The sequence below is a fragment of the Neolamprologus multifasciatus genome, chromosome 1, assembly GCF_963576455.1.
Source record: "Neolamprologus multifasciatus chromosome 1, fNeoMul1.2, whole genome shotgun sequence".
Classification (NCBI taxonomy): domain Eukaryota; kingdom Metazoa; phylum Chordata; class Actinopteri; order Cichliformes; family Cichlidae; genus Neolamprologus; species Neolamprologus multifasciatus.
The window spans coordinates 10,769,850-10,791,111 of NC_140439.1; the positions used below are offsets into that span (position 1 = coordinate 10,769,850).

The following is a 21,262-nucleotide window of genomic DNA, read 5'->3' on the forward strand; positions in this document are numbered from 1 at the left end:
CAATGAGCTCAGAGTGCAGTCAGCCTTGGCTAGCTTGCTGCTGCATGCTGTGTTGGCTACATAACGTAAAGCTAGCCAGCTTGCCATGCACACAAGGCTAACGTTAAATGGCTAACGACTCGTAGCACTATCAACAATAAGAAGAAAAAAAAGAAGAAAAAAAATGTACTTACTTACCGACTTAGCTAGACACTCCTATTCCAAACCGTGGTCTGCCCATGGTGGTGTATGCTCCATAAAAAGAACAAATCAACGGTAATTATGCTTTACTTATAAGAAAACCTCTAAAAAAAAATCTGAAGCACCAGAAAGCAGTGGCAGCGCACTCCCCAAGACATCCAACACAAGAGAGGAGGGGAGGCCAGCGATTCACTGGACTTCTGCCATCACACTTCGAGATACCGTCCACAGCGTAAACAGCCGAGTCCCGAGCGCATTTTTATCGGTGCCGTCTCAAGCCAGACACAAGTCCGGTGCTCTCCAGCGACCCTCTGTCAATTATTCCCACAGCGAATAGCTTTCAATCCAGGTTAATTCCTCCGTATTCACCGTCTCTGGATGAGCGCCGTGCTGGTTCTTCGTGTGGGAACTGATACAATGTAGCCAACCAGCAGCAGCGATTAGGAAATCCAGGATAGAGAAGTTCCTCTCGGAATGGACTGGGATACGTCAGGTACAATGCATGGAACTGGATTAACCAACCTGGACTGTGACTGTGTGCGTGTGTGTGTTAGTTTTCAGCGAGGGGATATGCACCAGCTAGTCCAGCCCCCACTGAATGCGTTGAGTTCTAGCCGCTGCTGTGGGTTTACACAGAGACAAGGCCGTAGCCAGGATTTTTAAAAATACTGAGGTCATAAGTTGAATCTTTTCCTCTCTCAGTTATAATGGAGTAAGGCTTCTTTAAGCTATCTATAAATAATACTGTTTTCCTATAAATAACACCGATTTCAGATTTATTGCTAAATGTAGGACAGAGCACAATTACCAAATGCAACTAGCAGCCCAAAACATCAAAATGTTAAATGTAGCCTTCCATGATCCAGAAAAGACACCAATAATCCTCCATAAATTGTCTGTAGTTTACTCACTGAAGTGACTCTTCATTTTTTAAAAATGATGTGATTTGACATTAAAAATATTTAAAATAATGCCTTCACATAAAAGTGTCTAATACATTAGAAAATACCAAATAGTAGACAATAGACCACTGTTTTGCTACATTACAGTTCAGGGATAGAAATGCTAATAATCTGATGATGATGATTTGTTGATGACTGTGTGATAATGGGAAGTCAGACATAAATTGTCTGGCCTTCATCATGTGTTTATAAGACACAACTAATGATATTGTCAGTACACTCCAAACAATATGCCAGTCACTCTTGGCCTATCAAAAGGTCAACATCATAGGTATATTTTTAAATCAGTCGTGTGACAGGACTCTAGCTACCCTTACTGCTTCCATAGGAATTAAGAGGGTCAGTCTCAAACAAGTACTGCCAAAATCCGACTGCCTCTATAAGTGCAGATGTTTTAGCAGTTTGCTGGTCTGAGGGGTTCAGGTGTGTGTAGATACGATTTTCTAAGTAGTATAACGTCCTAGCAAATTTACCACAAGGTCAGACCCTACAATGCTCAGGGAAATTGTAAAAAACGGGGGGGAGGGGGGGGGGAATCCAGGTGGTACATTTTAGTCTCTAGAGACCTCAGTTAGCATGTTAAGTGTGTAAAACATGTTTCAAACAGTATCCAGACCAGAGTTTGTCAGTAATGAACAGCGGCATATTTAGCAAATTCCAAATCAACAGAAACACCTCATACTAACTGTCAAACACATGGTGAAAACAAGCCCACAAACTCAGCGAATTAAAGGGACATTGTAGAGAAAAATGGACCAAACTTTCTTGACAACAATATGAGTCACTGATAAAGTAGTTCAGAAAATTATTACTTCAAGATTTTGCTGGTAAAAGTTGTTCTAAAAACTACTAAATCACACTTAGTCTGTTAAAGAGTAATAACACACATACACATAATAACACTTACTAACGGAGCTTGGAGTGACCATGTAAAAAAAACTGAATTAATTGTGTATAAAAAATTCATTAGGGAATTATTAATTATTATTATTAGGCAGTCACATATGGATTCATCACCGTGTAATAAGCCATCAGATCTGCAGGGGGGAAACTGATAAATGGTTTTTAGAGTAATCCTGGTCTGCCCTGGAATGTTACATGTTTAAAAAGTGCATTGTTGTTCATATTTTCCCTACCAGCCTTTTCCAGATGGAAAGTGGCTGAACAGTTCAGTGGAGCGGTCTACCTGATGAACTAAAGAGCTTACCTAAACAATAAAGCAGGTGTTACTCTGGACAGGGGTAAACACTGACCAAAGGGATTTGTCACAACCTGGCAACCCAAATGTTCACGTAACTGGCTTATAAATGATCAAATACACTTAGTATGTGACTTATTGTGTTTTGTCGTTAGAACGTGGCAGCACTGACGCATCATGATGAATGTACTCTAACTTGGTTTTAAAAAAGGGGAACCAAATGTGCATTTTGTTGAATGACAACACTTTTAAATCCGTAAAAACTGTGATTCTACACAAGAAAGCAACGCGGAGGCAAAAACTTGATCTTCACGCTTGAGGCAAATAGGACATGTTACCTTAGTGACTGCCAGCTGGGTTCAGATTTTACTGAAGTGAATCTATAACAACAACTGATGGGGAGTTTCTCAGAAAACATTAAGCTGGAAAGGAAAAGATTCCTACAATAAGACCCTTAGACATGTCATGAATCCAGTTCTCCCAGCTCCACGGATAACCTTTCATGTGTACCAGCTTCAAACACCATGAAGGCTTTAAGTCGTTGTCTCGCTCAGTGCTGGTTTCCCAGGCAACAAGAATATGATAATGTTGCCTTTGACATGACAGAAGGAATCATCTCGCTAACAAACAGAGACAACAGGCACAGGGAGGGCTCGGAGAGAGGCAGGGGAGGGGGCTGAATTAATGGACTCATTTTCACACAGAGGGAAACACAGCGGCAGCAGCTACTTACCATCCTCCATCTTCCTCTATTGCCTCCAATGCATTCCTGCTGGCAGGCACACTCTTGCTCTCCCGAGGGAACAGCCAGCCTCCATTGGAAAGCTAAATAACAGTCAGTGGCCAGTGGGGACCGGAGGGGGACAGCTTTCTGATGAAGGCTGCCCTTCAAGGCTGTATGGCTCCAAACCAAGTGCTCTCGCTGCTTAGCGTCACACCAGCTAAAACCTGAAATGAACAAGCTGTGTGGACGCCATGTGTTTTCCATCAGTGAAGAAGGGTTAATCAGCCAGCCATGTGGAATCACAGAGGGGCTGGCTTGATTCATGTGATCATCTTTCCATTACTCTATAAAAGAAACTGTAAAGCCTCAAAGCCCATCTGTAAGAAACTTGTTCTTTAGCACATGTTTGAAAATCCATATCAGCTAACAGCCTTGTTGAAGAAACTGATGCAACAGAATAAAATGACATGAAATAAAACAGTCACAGAAAATAAAAATGTATCGTCCTTACCTAGATTAAAAAGGCAAAGCCTACTGAATGGACTGTTTTTCTCATACACATTTATGCTTTCACATTTTAGTCCTCACTCTGCTCCAGACTGAAATGTCCCATCATTAATGTTTGTGCTAACAATACATCTTTTAAATTGCAAGGTATCTAAGCTTAATTTTTTTACATAACATCTTGTGTTTTGAACAGATTAAGTCTAAATGTAAAGATACAAATGTGACATGTACTGTTAACACTGCTGATTTAATCTTGTTACATTTACATCTGCTCTGATTGATTTTTTTCTAGTGCAGGACATTAACTTGTTTATTGTTTTCTTTGACTGAAACGTTCCAAGCATCTCTTACATGCAGGCATTCATTCCCCCCTTGAGAATGAAGGGTAATAACCTTGTTTCTCAGCGCCATCATTGTTGAAATCTTTCATTTGGTTTACAATTAAATTCCTCACGAAACCATTACAATCCCATCGTCTTTGACTGTACTTTGTGTTTAGTACCACTTAAAAAATATTAGCACCAAATGAAAATGGCGATGGCGGGAATGGTAAGAGTTTTTATTAATCCAAGTCAATTCAGTTTTATTTAGATAGCACCAATCGCAACACCAGTCACCTCAAAGCTCTTTATATTCCAACAATAATAGAGAGACTGTTTAAAAAGTGCTTTAAACAAACAAAAACAATTGGCCACCTACATGTTACACCTACAGGATCTGCTCCCGTCATAGTAACCAGTGCCATGAAGCTCCCAGTGTACGGTTTTTGTGCTGATGTTAATGACATTTGAAACCCTGCAGTTAGTGTTAGTGACTTTTATGTACAATTGGCCTTAGCAGTTGGTGACCCCGCTCTGTAACCCAACATGATGTGCCACTTTGTGTCCGAGTTCCTGTGGTTCCTAAACACTTCCAGTATGGAATTATACCACTTACAGCTGATGGTGGAACATCGACAAGTGAAGAAATGTTACAAATTGACTTGCTGTAATGGTGATATCCTATTACAGCACCATCTTCCAACTCAGCGAGCTCTTTAGAACCATCCATTCTTTCTGTCTGTGTAGGCTCTTGGTCATCCAGGTCATGGTAGCCTTCACAGCTTAGAAAAGGAGGAATCCAAGAGGCTTTTTCGGTCCCGTGTAATAAACCTCTAGAGGAGGCTGTCTTCTTTGGAGGTGGTCCTGAAGGTCGTTAACCTACTATTGATCTTGTGAGTAGTCACGTAAGCTGAGGTGTCAAAAAAGCCGTGGGTCATCCCCATCACCCGGGCAGACAGGTGAAACCTCTGTTAGACCTTACCCCACCCCACTATCACGTAAACTATTGAGGTTACCTGAGGCAAGGTGTGAATGGGAGTTGAAACCCCTGGGAAGGGATTTCAGGACTGCATTGCAGGTGGCTCATAGCTGATGTCGTAAGCCGACACCTCTGTTTAATGATGGTCGTTCACGGCGGACATAGATGGTCTCCTTTACTCCTCTTTCAAACCTTCTGTCTTCTCAGTCCAAAACGGGCGTCCTTGAAAGACTGACCTTTGTCCTTAAGGTGCCTTCCATGCTAACTTTACATATAAACAAACTATATTTCGACACTTTGCTTTATAAATACGCTTTTCAGGGGGCAGGCTGTATTATTAACTTTATATTTTTTCTTTCACAGTTCAAACATAACTTTTAAAAGGACTGCACAGGAAAGGAATGTTTCTTTACCTCTAAAATACCTGGAAATTAGGCGATAGTGTATCCCACTATTACAGTATTACTATAACAACATACGATAGGGAAATATAGTTTGTTTTTCAGCAAAACTACCAAGAAATTTGGCAGTACTTAAAATTATTTACAGTATAATCATTTCTTTGTTTCCTGTAAAACTTGTAAAACTCTTTTTCTAGTTTACCTACCTTTAAGTGTTTGTAGGTAAATATATTTACGTTCTTATTTCACATAAAGTACATCGAAATGCCATTGAATTACAGGGTAATTATGCTTTTAGTTGGGGGCTGTATTATAAAGTGTTACAGCGTTACTCTCTGTACACTCCTCTTTTTCACAGGAAGCAGTGAATGAGTGAACCCCGCATTGCGAGAGAATGAGACGGACAGAAGATGAGTTGCAGTTGTTGGGATTTGATGACCTGACTTGTCTGGTCGTAGCCATCAGCGAAGGTCGTGTAATGGATTGGAGTCATGCACACAACAAAGTAGATTAAGACGAGGAGAAATCACCCTTGTTGAATATAAGGTCACTTAAGAGCCACAAATTAATCAACATAATGAACATGGACGTCAGTAAAGTAATATGGGATACATTATGCTGGGGAGATTATTTTAAAGCAAAGTTGTAAGATCAATCTGCTTCCTAGACTAATCTCAGGTCAAATATGTGACCTAAATAATGCATAAAAAGGCTCAATCAAAGGAAACTGTGGGGTGGGGGTTCAGACTGTTAAAGATGTACTCTTTTGTCTAGATTGCGCTCATAGCAACGCGCCCCTCCTCTGACAAGCAAAATGAGATCAAGCATGAAAGCAATGACATCTTTTACTGCATGTTCTAAATTTGTATGAAGCATCTAATTTGGGACAAACTTGGGGTTTGACCCAATTAGTCAAACAGAAATCATACCACAGTCATGAGGCATTTGCAAAAGACATCTTTGCATGTAAGAGACTGAGAACAAAAGCTTTATTGTCAGTTTGGTGATTAGAAGACAGTCAATTTTTTTCCCCCTTCCTAAAAGTTTTAATCTTTCGTGTCCTCAAATTGCAGCAGTTTTCTCACACATCTGCAACTCTTTATACAAACAAGCTGTTGGCAAAAAAAAGTGTTTGTATTTATTGTCTATCATATAGCAATATGCAAATAGTTAATCCAGAGTAATCATGTTATGTATCTGTTACAGTGCTTGCTCCTGAGAAAACAGAAGCCTGGAAGGGACTATTTTACATATGCAAGAGACTAAGGCTTCACAAATCACTGTGTTCGGAGATTTAATCCTCCTGACAGAGGAGGCCATGAAGACAGACGGTCTACAGTAATGTCTACAGTGTGGCATTATGTGAATTAATAAGACCCGAAAGCTGTGAAGACTTCTTGGTGGGGGATTCTGTAGGTGGGCATTTTATTCTGATTTAAAGACCCCAGAGTCTGTTTAGTTTGAAGTTTTGGAGCAATTTCCCTCGGCGCTTCTGTCGAATTGACTTTGAGAAAAATCAACATGGCCATAATTTTAAGTATCACCTACTCCATTTGTGTCACTACAGATACCCTCTCATTCAGGAGCACAGCAAGGTCAAAGGTCAGGGATTAAATTGACCTCTTATCAGTGGATCTTTAGAAATGGCCAGCAATTGAAAGCCGTTTGTGATGGGAAATCCATTTTTAATTGGACAGATGCAACTGCACTCCCTTTGTGAATCCTGGAAGTCAGGTCAGCAGGCTTTCGGAATCTGAGATCGTTTCTTTTATTTATTTATTTCTCCGATCAGGATTATTTGTGGAGAAGGTAATTTATAGATCTGATATGAACATTTAAGGTGCAAGCAGGTCATAGCTCTTCTTGAGCTGTGGTCACATAAAGAGATCCACTTCTTATCGCTCCCACTGTGTGTATTTCTCACTGCCCTTGAGGGAATATAAGCTTTCAAAAGACTCATGCGCATTCCCTCCTCCAATGGGGCCCAACCTTAGATCTGTGGACTATGTAGAGTCTACACTGAATGGAAAAGATAGCAATTGTGCTCTTTTAGTTTATGCATCAACATCAGTTGTGATGAAGGAATGGGATTTCATGCGAAAAAAAACAAAAAAGCTGTGAGGACTGTGAAGAAGCGGGTATGAGCTATAGAAATTAATTGTGCAGCAGTTTGGGAAATGCCAAGTTAAATGAGAAGTTCAGTGGCTGCACAGTAAATACGATGCTACAGCTGAGTTGGCTTAGTGGAGCAGGAAACACCTAGGTAAACTCCCTCCAAACATAATTCCCCTACCATCAAATGTGCTAAATTAAGCTTACAGATCTATCTTCAAGTGGCATCTGGCTTCTCAAGTCACACACAAACCATTTGAAAGTCCTGATGGCTTGAGATGAAAACACCGTCTTAAATCCCAGGATGTTTTTGAAGTAACGAGCGACCATTGCGTCAGATTTTGCGGTCAAGCTGTCTTAAATGAGCAAATATTGACCCACTCATTCCTCAAAATTTCCTTTTGTACAACCACCATGGCTTGACAGGCAGCGATCCATGACAGATTATGAGATGGATGAGCCATAAGCTGTTACCGGGTTTGTATTGTTCCCCAGCCTGCCACCACCTCTTCTGAAGTGCTGCGAAGCACTAATTCCTCTTCCAGGCCTGTGGGGATGGGGGTGGCGGTGGAGGATGGGACCCTGTGCCCTCAGACCAATCAGTCTCTCAGCAAGCACACAAAGGTCCTGCTGCTTCTACAACTGGAAACTTGGCTCGACGGTGAGGAGGGCATGCTGTTGGAAAGGAGTCAATTACATTTCTTTTCATTTAGAAAATTCAGTTGGGCATCATTTCAGCCCTAATGACAAATAAACAGATTATCCTATTTATGTCTAATTTAATTTATAACTTCAGCTAAACGGATCAAAGTTGGAGGGTGGCAGGAATTGTACTTGGAGTTCCTGCTTCTGAAACAGGTGGTGCTCAAAATTGGATGATGCCATGCTTGTTATATTGCTTCATCTACTCTGATTAGTTCCTCTCCCTTGTTCACCAGCAGAATTAACAGCAGGGTGGTTGGTGTGTGATGAAGAAGCTGAATCACTGCCATTATGTTACTTTGAAAACAAAATAATTTCACAAAAACTACCAGAGTCAAAATGATTAACTCCCCTGATGCTAACAGTCATTTGTGTATCCTTTTAGCTAGGAAACAGCCACAAGGATACGCGTGTGTGACAAAAGTCAGACACACATCTCCTGTGCAATCCCAGCCCGTTCTTATTTGCCAAATCTCTCAATCTCCTCCAAATTCAATGGTCTGGTATGAACCTGTGTCTTTGACAGTCCGGTCAATAACATTCACTTTGGTTTTCTGGTGGTAGCTCTTGACCAGGAGTGACACATGTTGGGGGTCACTGTCGTGTTGGAAGACAAAGTGACAACACAGACACAGTTTTGTTGTTGAAACTTGTGGTCACATATCCTTCTTTATTCATGATTCCTTTCACCTTGACGAGATTCCCAGTTCCAGATGCACTGAAACACCCCCGACATCATAATACCCCCACCATGTTTCGCTGTGGGGATGATGCTCTTGGCATTGTTCACCACTCCCTTTTTATTTCAAACACAAACAGCCTCTGTGGGAAAACAGCTCTAGTGTCGTCTCATCTGACCGAAGGATGAGCTTCCAGTACGCAAAATCTTTCTCCAGGTTGTCCTCCTCATACTTGTATTTTGAATTACGTTGAAGTTGCTTGAGGGGGTCTCTTCTGTAGAAGTTTTTCTTGGTATGCAACCTCACAGTTCCGTTCAGGGTTCTAGTGATTGTCTTCTTTGAGACCACAATTCTAGTGTCTTTGCAGTTGTTCTGGGGTAGCATTAGTTTTTTATTTGATCAAGGATCTTTGAAACCTTTTGCTTCTGTCTGGTTTTGTCTGTTCTTTGAATTTCTTGATGATACTTTTCTCCAGTTCTCGACCCCCCCACCCCCACTCACTAAAATAGTTTTGTGATTGTGTGGAAATAGAAATAAGTCACGCTTTCTAGAGAAAACTAGCATGTTTAGAAATGCTTTGAGAAAAAACACTTTACAGACACTTTAAAATCCGGATGATTTGCTGCTAGCACTTTCATCTGTTGCAGTTCACCGTGGCTCCGACTTCGTGTCAGGTTTACTATATAAAATGGATCACCTCGAGCATTTCCTCCACACATCGCATCATCTTTTGTGCACGAAAAACCAACAGCATATGATCTCATGGTGGTTATCTAAAGAGGCTTAGTAAAAACTGCATGCGCTTAATTGTGCAGCGTAGCAGCACAGAGCCCTTGTTTATGTGAACTTGGATGTCTGTTCTCATCCGAAGAAATGCCCCCGATCCCGAAGACAGAAGAAAAGGCCACCCACAGGGCAAGTAGCTGTCATCGTTGATTCACTGCAGGATGAATATAGTAAATTCTTAAGCAACCTCTCTTGAAAAAACACCTATTGAGAAACTTTACAAAAGAGGCCTCTTACATTCTCCGGGTGGGAGATTACTGGGAGGGTTGGTGCAATTATGCCTCCTCGTTCTGAATGAAGTGGAGCAGAGAGTTGTAGCTAATCTGCAACTCAAACAAGAGTAAATCTAAACTAATCAACGGAGAATTACAATGCCAGGCACAGGCGAAAACATAACAACTCGGGATGGGTGTGTGTGTGTGTGTGTGTTGGTGAGTCATGCTATGCTTTTCACGGTGAAATACGCCCCAGGGCAAGAAACAGCTTAGTCAAAGAGCCACTCAACACATTTGCAAGGAGGTAAACACGCAGCAGCTCAAGAGCAGGTAGAAATGTGCATGTCAGAAATATCAATCAGAGCCTGTCACAGCAGCACTTAATAACAGAGGTGTCAAAGACTTTATGTGTGCCTGAATATAAACTCAATAAATGATTTCACTGGTAGTTGTCTGAGCATGCAGGTCTGGAAGGCTCGCTGGAGATTTGGTGTTTTTCTTTTTTAAAGCAAGAGAAGATGTGCGACGAACCAGATCCAGGAGAAATTCTTACCTTTATCGTTCAATCAACTGAAGAAAAAAAAAAAAAAAGGTGATGACTTTGGGTAAAAATTTTTAAAAACTAGTTTAAAGTCATGTGGTGAGCTGGGAGCACAGACACAGGCCAGCTAATCTGTGGTGTTATGACTGAAAATACCCCTGCTTCCAAGGGTTTTCCTCCATGCGGGCATGTTGCTGCAGGTACGGCAGAGGAGATGAAATACCATCCGAGCAGCTGAATGAGTTGCCGAGTCTGAGGGCTTATCAGACGGCGGTTTAGGGTTGAGGAGGGACTCTGAAAGGTTATCGCGGCAGCAATAACTCTCTCTGTGTATTTAAAGACTGCGGGGGAAACAAAGTAACTGACACAATGCTCAAGTTTACAGTGCGTGGACCAGCCGTATATTTGATTAGTCTAATCAGTGTGTTGCTGGGTGATGTTAGATCACGCTGCAGGAACATGATCAATTTTTCTGCCTTTCCTCCTGCCGTGCCAATGAAACGGCTTCGTTGAAATTAATGAGAGGGCTCTGTGTATGTGTGTGTGTTTTTTTAACACTGCTATTGTTGGTCTAAATGAGGCTTTAGGTGTGAGAAGGGTAATGACAGGCTTGCTTCTGTCGAGAAGAGATGAACCGCATTTCTCCTGTGGTTATTATGCTCTCAACTAAAAATAAAGCTGAACTCATTTTTCCCCTGTCACCTCATTTAAACAGACAGGTTAATAAAAACATTAAAAAAAGAAAATGATCTCTTGCGCCCTGAGAAAATGGCATCATTGAAACATTTCAAAAGAGTCTTTTTCCATTTTGCCAAACGCGTTCTTTAATTGAAACAAGAAAGAAAATTATTTATGCATTCACAAAAGGTGTAATCGTACAATTTTGTATTCTATACAATTAACCAGGATTGATTCATTAAATACAAATACCAGGAATTCAAAACAAAGACCAAACTGATACTAATAATATGTCAGCTCTGGAAACTCCTGGCAAAAATAGCGGTGGGGGGGAAAAAGTTGCTTTTTTTGTCCTCTTCAGCTTCTCGTTTACCGTCAATCTGCAGCTGATGGGACCAGTCCCTTCTTGGCACCCTGGTGGTAGTGGCTCTCCAGTTTCCCTGTGAGAAAAAAATGGGGGTGAAAGGGAAGGGTGGGAGTGGAGAAAAGAGGAAGGGATGAATCAAAACACCATCAAAGGGACAGGGTGACCTTTCTGAGAGCTCAAGGCCTGCTGATTACAGGCGGACTCGGGTAGATGCACAAAGACAAGCCGAGAGAGAGACGGAGGCACTGAGATGATGAGGAAAAAAGACCAGGGAGACCTTTTATTCACTGACAAAGAGAGATTAGCCCACAGCCTTTTAATATACATATACAGCCCTGATTTGGATTCAGTATAATTCAACAGCAACTACGGCTAAACACACAAAGCTGATAAAAAGGAGTACGTGTATGGATCTAACACTACCTGAAATGTAAAGGAGTGTCGTATAATCCTCTCTTTCACCACCACAGTGGATTTAAAATGAACCAGTCACGCTTTAATTCAATTGGTTTAATATAAACATTGTAATAACTGTTTAGAATTAAAGCCACTTTGTATAGTCTCATAATTTTTAAAGGCTCATTGGACAGTTAACCCCTGTGTAGTTTAAAGATCAAGATCAGCCCTCTTGACAGAAATCGTCACTATGCTAAAAAACAAACAAACCAACAATTAAAAAAAACAAGCAGAAAACTTCTGGAGTTTCCAAACGATCAGGTGAACAGAAGAAGGTACTTTCAGCTCTGCTCCATTATTTTCCAAGGGGTCGCCATAGTGGATGGGCATCTGGATGCATAACAGAGATTTATTTTTTTAAGCACTGGATGTCTTTCCTGATGCAACCCTAACATTTATATGGTCTTGATCACACTAGCTTGTTTGTGTCTCCTCCTGGTCTCAAAGTGGGGATCTTTCGAATGTAAAGTGAAAAGTTGAGGCTCACTAGAGCGCAAAACCACTGGTGTACATGGTCATATTACTGGTTCCTCAGTTAAGAAAACCTCCTTCACATCACACGGCAGGAAGAGAAGAAGCTACCCGTATCATTGCCCTGGTGTACAATCATGAGGAGGCGTCAGGATGTAAATACTGAGGGTTTACCTCAATATGCACAGCTCTCAAGGACAGGAAGGACTGATTTGACTTTGCTAAATTACATAAAAAAAAGCCTGGCCAACTCTGGCACAAGATCTTTTCATCTGATGACTAATTCAGACTTCTTTGGGTAGTAACCTGATGTGCAAATCCCGAGTAACTACATGTCAGGTTGACACTGCCAGCAAAACTACTGTGGTTCACCTGTTCAGCATCGTCATTTCCTTCTGTGCATTTACGCCTTCACAGTTTTTGCATTTTTAGAGAGACAGTAAGAACCAGAAAGAAAAAGACCACAACTAGGAGTGGCCAATTAGCAAGGCTGCATCGTAGGCTCTACAACAGCTAAGTCAGGCCTAAGATAGCCCAAGAGGAGCTTAGAGGAAAATAACGGGATGAGCCTGGAGAACCACATCATCTGACAATTTTATGGAAATTTTCATTATCATGTTGTTGTTATGTAATTAGTTGAGCTGATCCTGTAGCACTAGCTTGGTTTAGCTGATTTTTTTCTACAACTCCTGTATCCTCACTGCCCTAACAGTCGACATAGAAACTGGATACTGCAGTGTGCAGAAAAATAAAAGTTATTTATGTGTGCAGTAAAAAGTATAACAAATAAATATTACAAATTTATGTCTGTGTCTATGTCTGTGTCTATGTCTTCCAATCTGCCAAGAATGCATCAGTGAAGGATTTCTTGGTAATCTTTTGGATTTGGTAGTTGAAGCAGCACCTGCACAAACTTGCTGATTAATGCTCTTCTATTTGTAAAACCATACACCGGCAGCCGCTTTTGTTGTGGATCCACGGTTACAACTCGTTGCTCACCAAACTCATGGGAACCTCTGCTGCGACTGTTTACACCGATGAAACAGCTGAGAATGTTGAAGAGGGATTTTATCGAGTTGCTATTTATACGAATGCCTGTAGCTATGGCGCGTAAACAAAAACCCTCGCAGCAATTGACCGGAGCTGACCTCCTAATCTATCGCGAGTGCAACTTGTTGTCTGTCAGAACGGCATTCCGGATTTTCATCACATTCAGAATTTCTCTAACACAGCCCGCGGTCTACTGCTCCGTCCCTATTCTGCACAGGACAACCTCTGCCGGTTTTCGATACCCCTTGTTGACCCCGTCTCTTACTGCGAAGCAAATAATAACTCGGCGTCTCTCAGCCTCACACAAGCCTCCTGTTTGTCAAACTACGACATTAACTGGCTGCTTCCCCCCCCACCCAGTGGCTGAGGCAGGGGGAAAAAATGATACAAGTGTGACAGGCAGGGGCGGTGGTTGTCACTTATGCTTTCTTTTCATGTTGTCATGTTATGGCTGAACTCTGTGGGTAGTAGCAGCATAAATAAGGTGTTAAGGAGAAGTGCTGTTTGCTCACCATTTCCAAACCTCTCTGAATGGCTGTCAGTGTGTGTCTGTTCTGCCAGGAGCGAGTGCTGCTTAGGTGTGGAAACACCCCTGGAATTTTGTTAGGTGAGTGCTGCCAAAAGGTTATCCAAGATTACTGTAATGATACATTCACCCACACAGAAACGCAGCCTAAGTTAAAAAGGCTTTTCTGAGCCATCCAGCAGACGAGGTCTAAGAGTGGTTATATTGTAGCATGTATTTTAGGAGGAAAATAAATATTAGATGTTAAGAGCGCAATGACTAAACCATAAAATATCGAGATGGCAGCTGAACTCCGAAGAGCTGAAGTCAGAGCGGTGTTGTGCCAGCGTAAGCAGACTTTATTTTCCCTGAAGGCTTCTCTAACACTTCAACTTCTCTGACTTGTTCAGCCTTTTAAAAAAAAAAAAAACAAAGTCACAAAAACTTCCTTTTAGTGCTGTGTGAGTGACAGCTGGGATCAAAATCGAGGAAAAATTGCCACTGGCAATTTGACACAGTGACATTTGTGTATATTTTTACTGAAACAAACATGATATCGAAAGAAGCACTTGAAGCATTTGTTAACTAGACTGTCCATGTTACTTTGTGTCGGTGACAATGGCAACCTGACGTAAAAACAAAGCCCCCACCCTGACACCCTCTAAAAGTGATAGGTCATAAAATCCTGTTAGTCATAATGAAAAACACATACAGTCCTCCAGGCTTTCTGAAAGTCTTTCAAATTGCTTCTTTGGACCAGTGTTGTGTCTTTACATGGCAGACAACTAAGCAAAAAGAATTTTATTTTATTTTTTAAAATTCAGATCAGAGAGAGGTACAACAGTAACAACGGTAAATAACGCTTGATGGAGGCTCTGTCATGGTTTAGGCTACATTTCAGCCAGTAGTGTTGGCGATCTTGTCAAAATGTATGTAATTTATGTAATTATGAATGCAGAATGGAAAGCATATGATTGACAAAAGCTTCATTTTTCAGTATGACAATGATGCCAAACACACTGCCATAGCATTACAAATTATACTTAGATAGAAAAACACACAGCGGAAGACTATCGGTCTTTTTGGATCGGCCTCCCCAGAGCCCAGACCTCAACTTTTTTGAAGCAGTGTGGGATCATCTTGACAGAGAGCACAACAAAAGGCAGCCAACATCCAACGAAGAGCTTTGAATGTCCTTCAAGAAGCCCGGAGAAATATCCCTGAACACTACTTAAAGAAAGCTAGCTTAAAAGAGTTCAGGCTGTCACCAAATACTGAATTTTGAGCTTGCTCTGTTTTTGTGTTATATGCTGCATTACCATGCATGTTTCCACATTTCAAAAAAAATAACTGCACCTCAATTACTTCCCATTTTCCTAGCAAAAAGTATAGAACGAGGGGTGACTCGAACCTTTTTCACAGTACTGCATAGTCATGCTAATTTCTCTCCTCTGCTGTCCAAAGACTTCAGTCTATGGCTGTCACTGTGTATGAGAGGGGGAGGGATGGAGCAGAGCACGTAGCACACTAACAGAAGAGACGAGGCACAGAGTTACTCAAGCTGATTAAAACTCTTTGCCTACAACAACAGTTTTCCAACCTGTGTTAATTCATCTAAAACCAAAGATGGAGCGATGCTGGCTGACTCCAAATATCTGGAAGCCTGATGAACACAAACCACCCAACCGCACCCCAAAGAGGTCAATCTGTGGGAAGCATTGGATTTCCTTATAAAATGACTAGTTATGCAATTTTAAGGACAGCCAGCGTGCTGCATTTTAATTCATTTTGTGAACAGTTGAGTAAACCAGTAGTAGGTCGAAGACGGCAGGTTATTCAAAAAAGCTCCAATACTCAGTTTAATTCAGAAAATGTGGGCTTCTTTACGTGACACTTAAGCTGCAGAGATCGTCTTAAGGTCTCAACTTCGGGAGGATCTATTAATGAATCTTTAAGCCACCTGGGTTCAGTGCAACAAGGTGACAACACGGCATTGACATATCACCTCCTGAAGGTGTTATGGTGAATGTGTTGGCAAACAGGTCCTATTCACACCTCACCTCCAGCAGACACGGAGAAGGATTAGCATTTACTACAAATAACAGGCACCTGGTCACTGTCAATTCAATCTTCACTTTGTTTTAGAGTCCATCCAGCCCTTTGGCCGATAAATGCTTTGCTATGTTCCACTTACCAAAGACAATTTCAGACCTGTACTGCAAACCTGTAAACAGCTTTAACCACCAAGCTCACAGTCTGCGATGTCAAATTGTGCTCATGTGAGAACACTTCACCTAACTAGACAGTTCGTGGTGAATGGGTGTATTTTGTGCTTCATCTTGCACACGCTGTGTACACAGTAGCCTCGGCTCACCCAAAAGGAGGATTCTCAGTAAGAATGAGTCTGAAGCAGCGCTGAAAATTTACTTTTAGAAATGTAATGCTGCGATTCTCCCAATATTGTCCAGAGTTTATGTGTGAAAATGGATGTGCCAAACAACTTACGTCTGTTTTCAAAAGCCTTTTCTCTGAGCACAGTAGAGTGCTGTGATAGAACCTCTGATAAGAGAAGGTGAGAGAAAACCAAAACTCTAAAGGAAAGATATCAAAGGAAAGCTCTGTAGAGCTGAGGAGAGCTCTTCATTTGATCTCGTGTTAATATAAATATATCCAAATATATTTATATTTATCCCAGCTACCTCAGGGCGAGAGGAAGGGTTCACCTTGGATAGGTTACCAGTAGGGATGGGTATCGAAAACCGGTTCTTGTTGAGAACCGGTTCCCACTGTTTCAATTCCTTGGAATTGTTTGCCATTTTTGCAAACGATTCCCTTATCGATTCCAGTCGCCCCGAATGACGTCACCACGTTGCGGAGCGTCATTTACCTGGCAGGAAACATGGCGCGTAAGCGGCTCAAACGCTCAAAACTTTGGTTATACTTTACGAGAACGGATGACAACAGGGCAACTTGCAATACTTGTAAAGTAGATATTTCATTTAAGGGAGGAAACACTACGAATATGCAAAAGCATTTGCTCACAAAACACACGATAACCTTAAATGAATGTCGTGTTTTTAATTCCGCTCCGGACTCGTGAATCTCAACCCAGCAGCAGCGGTAACGTTTGCACGTCCTCTCCCGTTAATGCGGCAGGTAAATAATCAACTAACAGTGCATATTATGTTAGCGCGATCTGCCTTATTACAAAACCTGCCATTACTGTGCGTTTAGGTGACCATGATGAGAGAGACAGACAGAGTCTGGCTCAGATGCTGGCAGTTCTCGCTGCAGTCTACCGGTAGCGTCTCCTTTCAGGCCAGGATAGACAAATGTCACCGAGCAGTGACTAAGTTTGTGGTCAAAGGCTTGCACCCATTTGCCACAGCAGATGGTTTTCAGTAAGTGAATGTGTTTAATTGTAGGCAGGGACATTACTGGATATTCTTGTGTAATTGCTACTGAATAATTTATGTTATACTTTGTTATTGCTACAGAAGAATATTTATTTTATTATTTTACATTTACAATTTTTTTTTCCTGGGGACCCAGTGACACCCCATTGAAGAGCCGCAGGCTGTGGATCTCTTAAGATCTCACTGTTGGGTTTGTAAGGCCATGTTACTCCTAAATTTCTATCTTGTTCAAAGAGAAGATATAAAACAAAGTTCTAAGCTAATCGACCTTAGTGTTCTCCTTTTTAAAAAAAAAAAGAATCGATAAGAGAATCGATAAAGAATCGAATCGTTAAACAGAATCGAAAATGGAATCGGAATCGTGAAAATCTTATCAATACCCATCCCTAGTTACCAGTCTGTCGCGGGGCTAACCCAGGTGATGCGTTCTAGATAAGTCGGAACTCAGATGTTGGGACTCAAGATGACGTCATTCCAGAGTTGGTGCTTTCCAGGACTTGTTTTGGTTCTTGGCAAGGTAGGGCCATGCACGTAACCCTAGCAACACAGCATAATACTTCTATTTTGTGCTTAAAAAAAACGCTTTTACGGATCGAGCCTGGTCAGTGTGTTCAGTGACTTATCAAGTCAGTCGAAAATACACAGCAGCGGCAGTACAGATCCAAAGATTACTGTTTACATTCAGTGTCAGCATCTTGGATTGCTAACTCAGGGTATGATGGTCTACTCGGATTTCCCACTCGACTTTCCGAGTTGAGTTCCACAAAAGATTTCCGACTGGGAACTCAGAATTTTCAACTTATTCAGGAATGCACCAAGACAGACACACAACCATTTACACCTATGCGCAATTAGGAACACCAATTCACCTCACCTCTTTGGACTGTGGGATGAAGCTGGGGTACCCGGAGAGAACCCACGCAGACACAGGGAGAACAGCTCTACACCTAGCATGGTGGTGGATTTGAACCCAGGGCCTTCAACAGTGCTAATCACCTTGCCCCCATGCTGTCCTACATAAATATAGTGATTTTAAAATCAGGAAAATGAAAGCTGTTTCTTTTGTTCAGTTCAGCCTTTTTAAAAAGTCATTTTTTTCATCAGTACCTTCAAGAGTTAATCTGAAGAATAAAGTATAAAAAAACTAAAAACTCTTTGACCCTTCGGTATTTACTTTGCTTTTAGACTAGCTGTTGGAAACCACTTGGTACTTAGTCTGAGAGTTTGAGAAGTGGCAATTTTGTAAACCTATTAAAATACACCCTGAAGCGAAATATGGAAAAATAACATCGTTTTATGCAACTGGGCACAGAAAACCAAGGACGGCAACAAGGAGCACAGACGCTGGGCTTCACAACAAGTTCGACTCTCATATTCAACAGGAAAGTCGGTCCGGTAATGTGACATGTTCCATGTGTGAAGGCGACTTTTGTTAATGGAGCTGCTGAGCTGTCGCATTTCAAAATAGGCGCAGCAGAGCTGAGAGAGCTAGAGGAAATGCAAGTGAGAGGGGGTGGGGGGTGGGTGGGGGTTGGGGGAGAGGGAGTGGGTGGAAAAAACAGAGACACAGCAAAAATGAGACAGAAGGGATGAGGAGGAGAAGTGTGGGGGGAGGGTGAGGGGGGGTGTACGGGGGAAAGGGGATACATACAGGAGGGACAGCAGGAGAGGTAGACAGAGGGAGGAACAGAAAGCCTGGCCCATCGATTGGCTGAGATAATTTCCCATTGATTGCTGCACTGTTTGGAGATTGCTGGAGAAAGGTTTATTGCCCACACGCTGCAGCTGGGGAGGAGGCCATAAAATAAGCACCGATTGTCTGCAGAGAACCAGCTCCATCATCAGCCCTGTAAAACATACTGTGCCAGAGAGACGGATACGCACCGCACTTGGATACTTTCCTTACGTATTAACAAATATGACTGCATGCATACTATTCCCATTACGCGCAATGGGAGAACCCGGCTCACCGTCGATGGAAAGCACTCTTGCATAACCCCCCTTGAAAATCCAGGGGCAGCAGTGCAAAGAGTATTTATTGGATTGAAATGGAGGTCCATTGACATCCTTCCTGACATCAATAACATGCAGGCCCATCCGCTCCCTTGCAATAATAATCGCAAGAATAATTGGCTGGTTGCTGTTTCTCTTTCTGTGAGAGTAACTGCCTACGCACTCAAAGATAGAAAAAAAAAGGCTGATTTTGGTATTCTTATTGTGTCTTTTTATTACACACAGATCCCAGTGCACCTGAATAATAAACCTTAGAACAGCTATGCATATACACATTAACCACATGTTGACACACCTTATGAAGACAGTTTGACAAGAGGAAATTACTTTATGCCTACAAACGATGACACCGCTGAAAGGAAAGTGGAAAACCATCAGTGCTGTGATTGACTATAACACCTTCAACAGTATCTCCTCCCCACTGGGATCTCACCATAACCAGTGCAGAGTCTATGACAGGCATTGTGCTTGGAGAGCGGGGCTGCGACGGTACACAGAAATCATGGTTGGATATTAATCTTGGTTTCTGAGTCACAGTTTTGTATGTTTTCAGCACAAAGGATAAAACAAAATTACAATTTTTAAACTGGATTTTTAAAAAAAAAATCTAGCTTCTTAGAGGACCATTTGAAGAGCTTAAATGTTGCTGAACTCGTTAGTAGTAACCCATTTGTTAAGTCACTTTATGCAAGATAAAAAGTCCCAGCCCTCTTTTTGAATGTTACCCTGGCACGAGACGTCAACAAAATAAACCAGACGACGCGGGAAGCCAGGAAAATCAAAAATAATCCAAAGGTTTGAGTAACTTTGAACTCTATGAAGTTTATCACTAGCCAGTTGATACCATTTTTGTAAGATGTTCCCACATAAAGTCATTTGCAGCCAAATGCAAGTTACAATAATAGATGGTTGGAGGAACCTTTTTATCTGCTGTTGCACCTAAAACATGGCTGCAGTATGAACTGACTGACCACTAGTTCCTCACTGAAAGCTGACTGGACTGTACTGACCGGGTTTCAGCCACAAACACAGAGCTAGAGCCTTGGGATGAAGGACTCTCTTGTGATCTATGTGATTGAATCCAGCTGCCTCGCAAGGTGATTTGAACATGTGCGAGGTACCAATGCGTTATCCAGGGTAAAGTCCAAAATTGTCCTTTATTACTTTATGTTATCAAAGATTTAAAAACTTCTAGACTAACATGACAAAAAAAGTCCTAATTTCTCTTTCAATTTTTAACTTGAAGATGTCAAACTGTGTCTTTGCACGCACCAGAAAGTGATCAATGAACTATATTTTTTTAATAGTTTTCAATCTGGTTGTTATAATTCCATCATTGCCTGGCTGTTTTTCTTTGACTGCATCTTTGGCTGATTTTTGGGTCCTGCATTACATATAAATGATTTGAGCTGGTTAACAAAGCTCAAATGTTTTAGGGAACTCAAAAATAGCAGTGGTGTTTCCCATATCTCAGTAAGTATGACGCTGGTCCAGTGGGTTTTGAAGAAGGAGAAAAAGGGCACCCAATTAATCACAAATCCTGTAGCCTTTTTCATGCTTCTCCAGTTCAGCAGATCTGCCCTTTTATCTTCTTTACCATATCTGGCCTCAGCTTATGCACCTCCAGCTCAAGTCATTCTGCATGTGAAACCAAGCTGACAGCCTGCAGCACTGCAGGAAAGTGGATGTGTACAAAGCCCTCAGTAGCCAGGGGAGAACAGCAAGAGAGGAGGGGAAAAACTGCCTGGATTCCCATCTTGCTGTTAGTCACACCTAATTTACATTCCCTTCCTGTGCTGCCGAGCTGGTGAATTTACAAGTGGATAGAGAAGGTGCTGTTTCAGACTTGTGTTGGCATGCTGTTTGCAAGGGGTTAGGGAGACGCATCAACCATGCTTCCCACTGCAGTGAAAACAGTCTCTCTCTATCTCTTGGTCTGTCCAAATCTCCTGCCTGAAGCTGTTTTCACAGAAACTGAGGGGCCGTAATGGCTGAGTGA

At 41.7% G+C, this 21,262-nt stretch overlaps 2 protein-coding genes and 1 long non-coding RNA gene across 8 annotated transcripts in view; 1 reads left to right on the plus strand and 2 right to left on the minus strand.

Moving 5' to 3' along the window:
* Positions 1-638, minus strand: part of znf609b (zinc finger protein 609b) — an 81,629-nt gene extending 80,991 nt beyond the window's left edge. For 2 of the 4 annotated variants that reach the window (XM_085166443.1, XM_085166428.1), the window contains exon 1: positions 178-636. The gene's annotated coding sequence lies outside the window, so the exon portion shown is untranslated. Of the gene's footprint in view, positions 1-173 lie in introns of all 4 variants that reach the window. The other 2 variants (XM_085166454.1, XM_085166437.1) reach the window with 2 other exon arrangements.
* LOC146525340 (uncharacterized) lies at positions 570-12,017 on the plus strand. Of its 2 annotated transcripts, XR_014875118.1 has the most exons (3): positions 570-673; positions 4,639-4,784; positions 5,630-12,017. It is a non-coding gene; the product is annotated as an uncharacterized LOC146525340 (long non-coding RNA). The 2 variants fall into 2 exon arrangements; XR_014875117.1 differs by having other exon boundaries at positions 4,639-12,017.
* The window catches only part of trip4 (thyroid hormone receptor interactor 4), an 86,660-nt gene continuing 76,676 nt past the window's right edge, over positions 11,279-21,262 (minus strand). Inside the window, exon 12 of one of the 2 annotated variants that reach the window (XM_085166473.1) lies at positions 11,279-11,425. In XM_085166473.1, the coding sequence (XP_085022599.1) occupies positions 11,279-11,425 (147 nt within the window). The remainder of the gene's footprint in view (positions 11,426-21,262) is intronic. The other variant, XM_085166465.1, reaches the window with a different exon arrangement.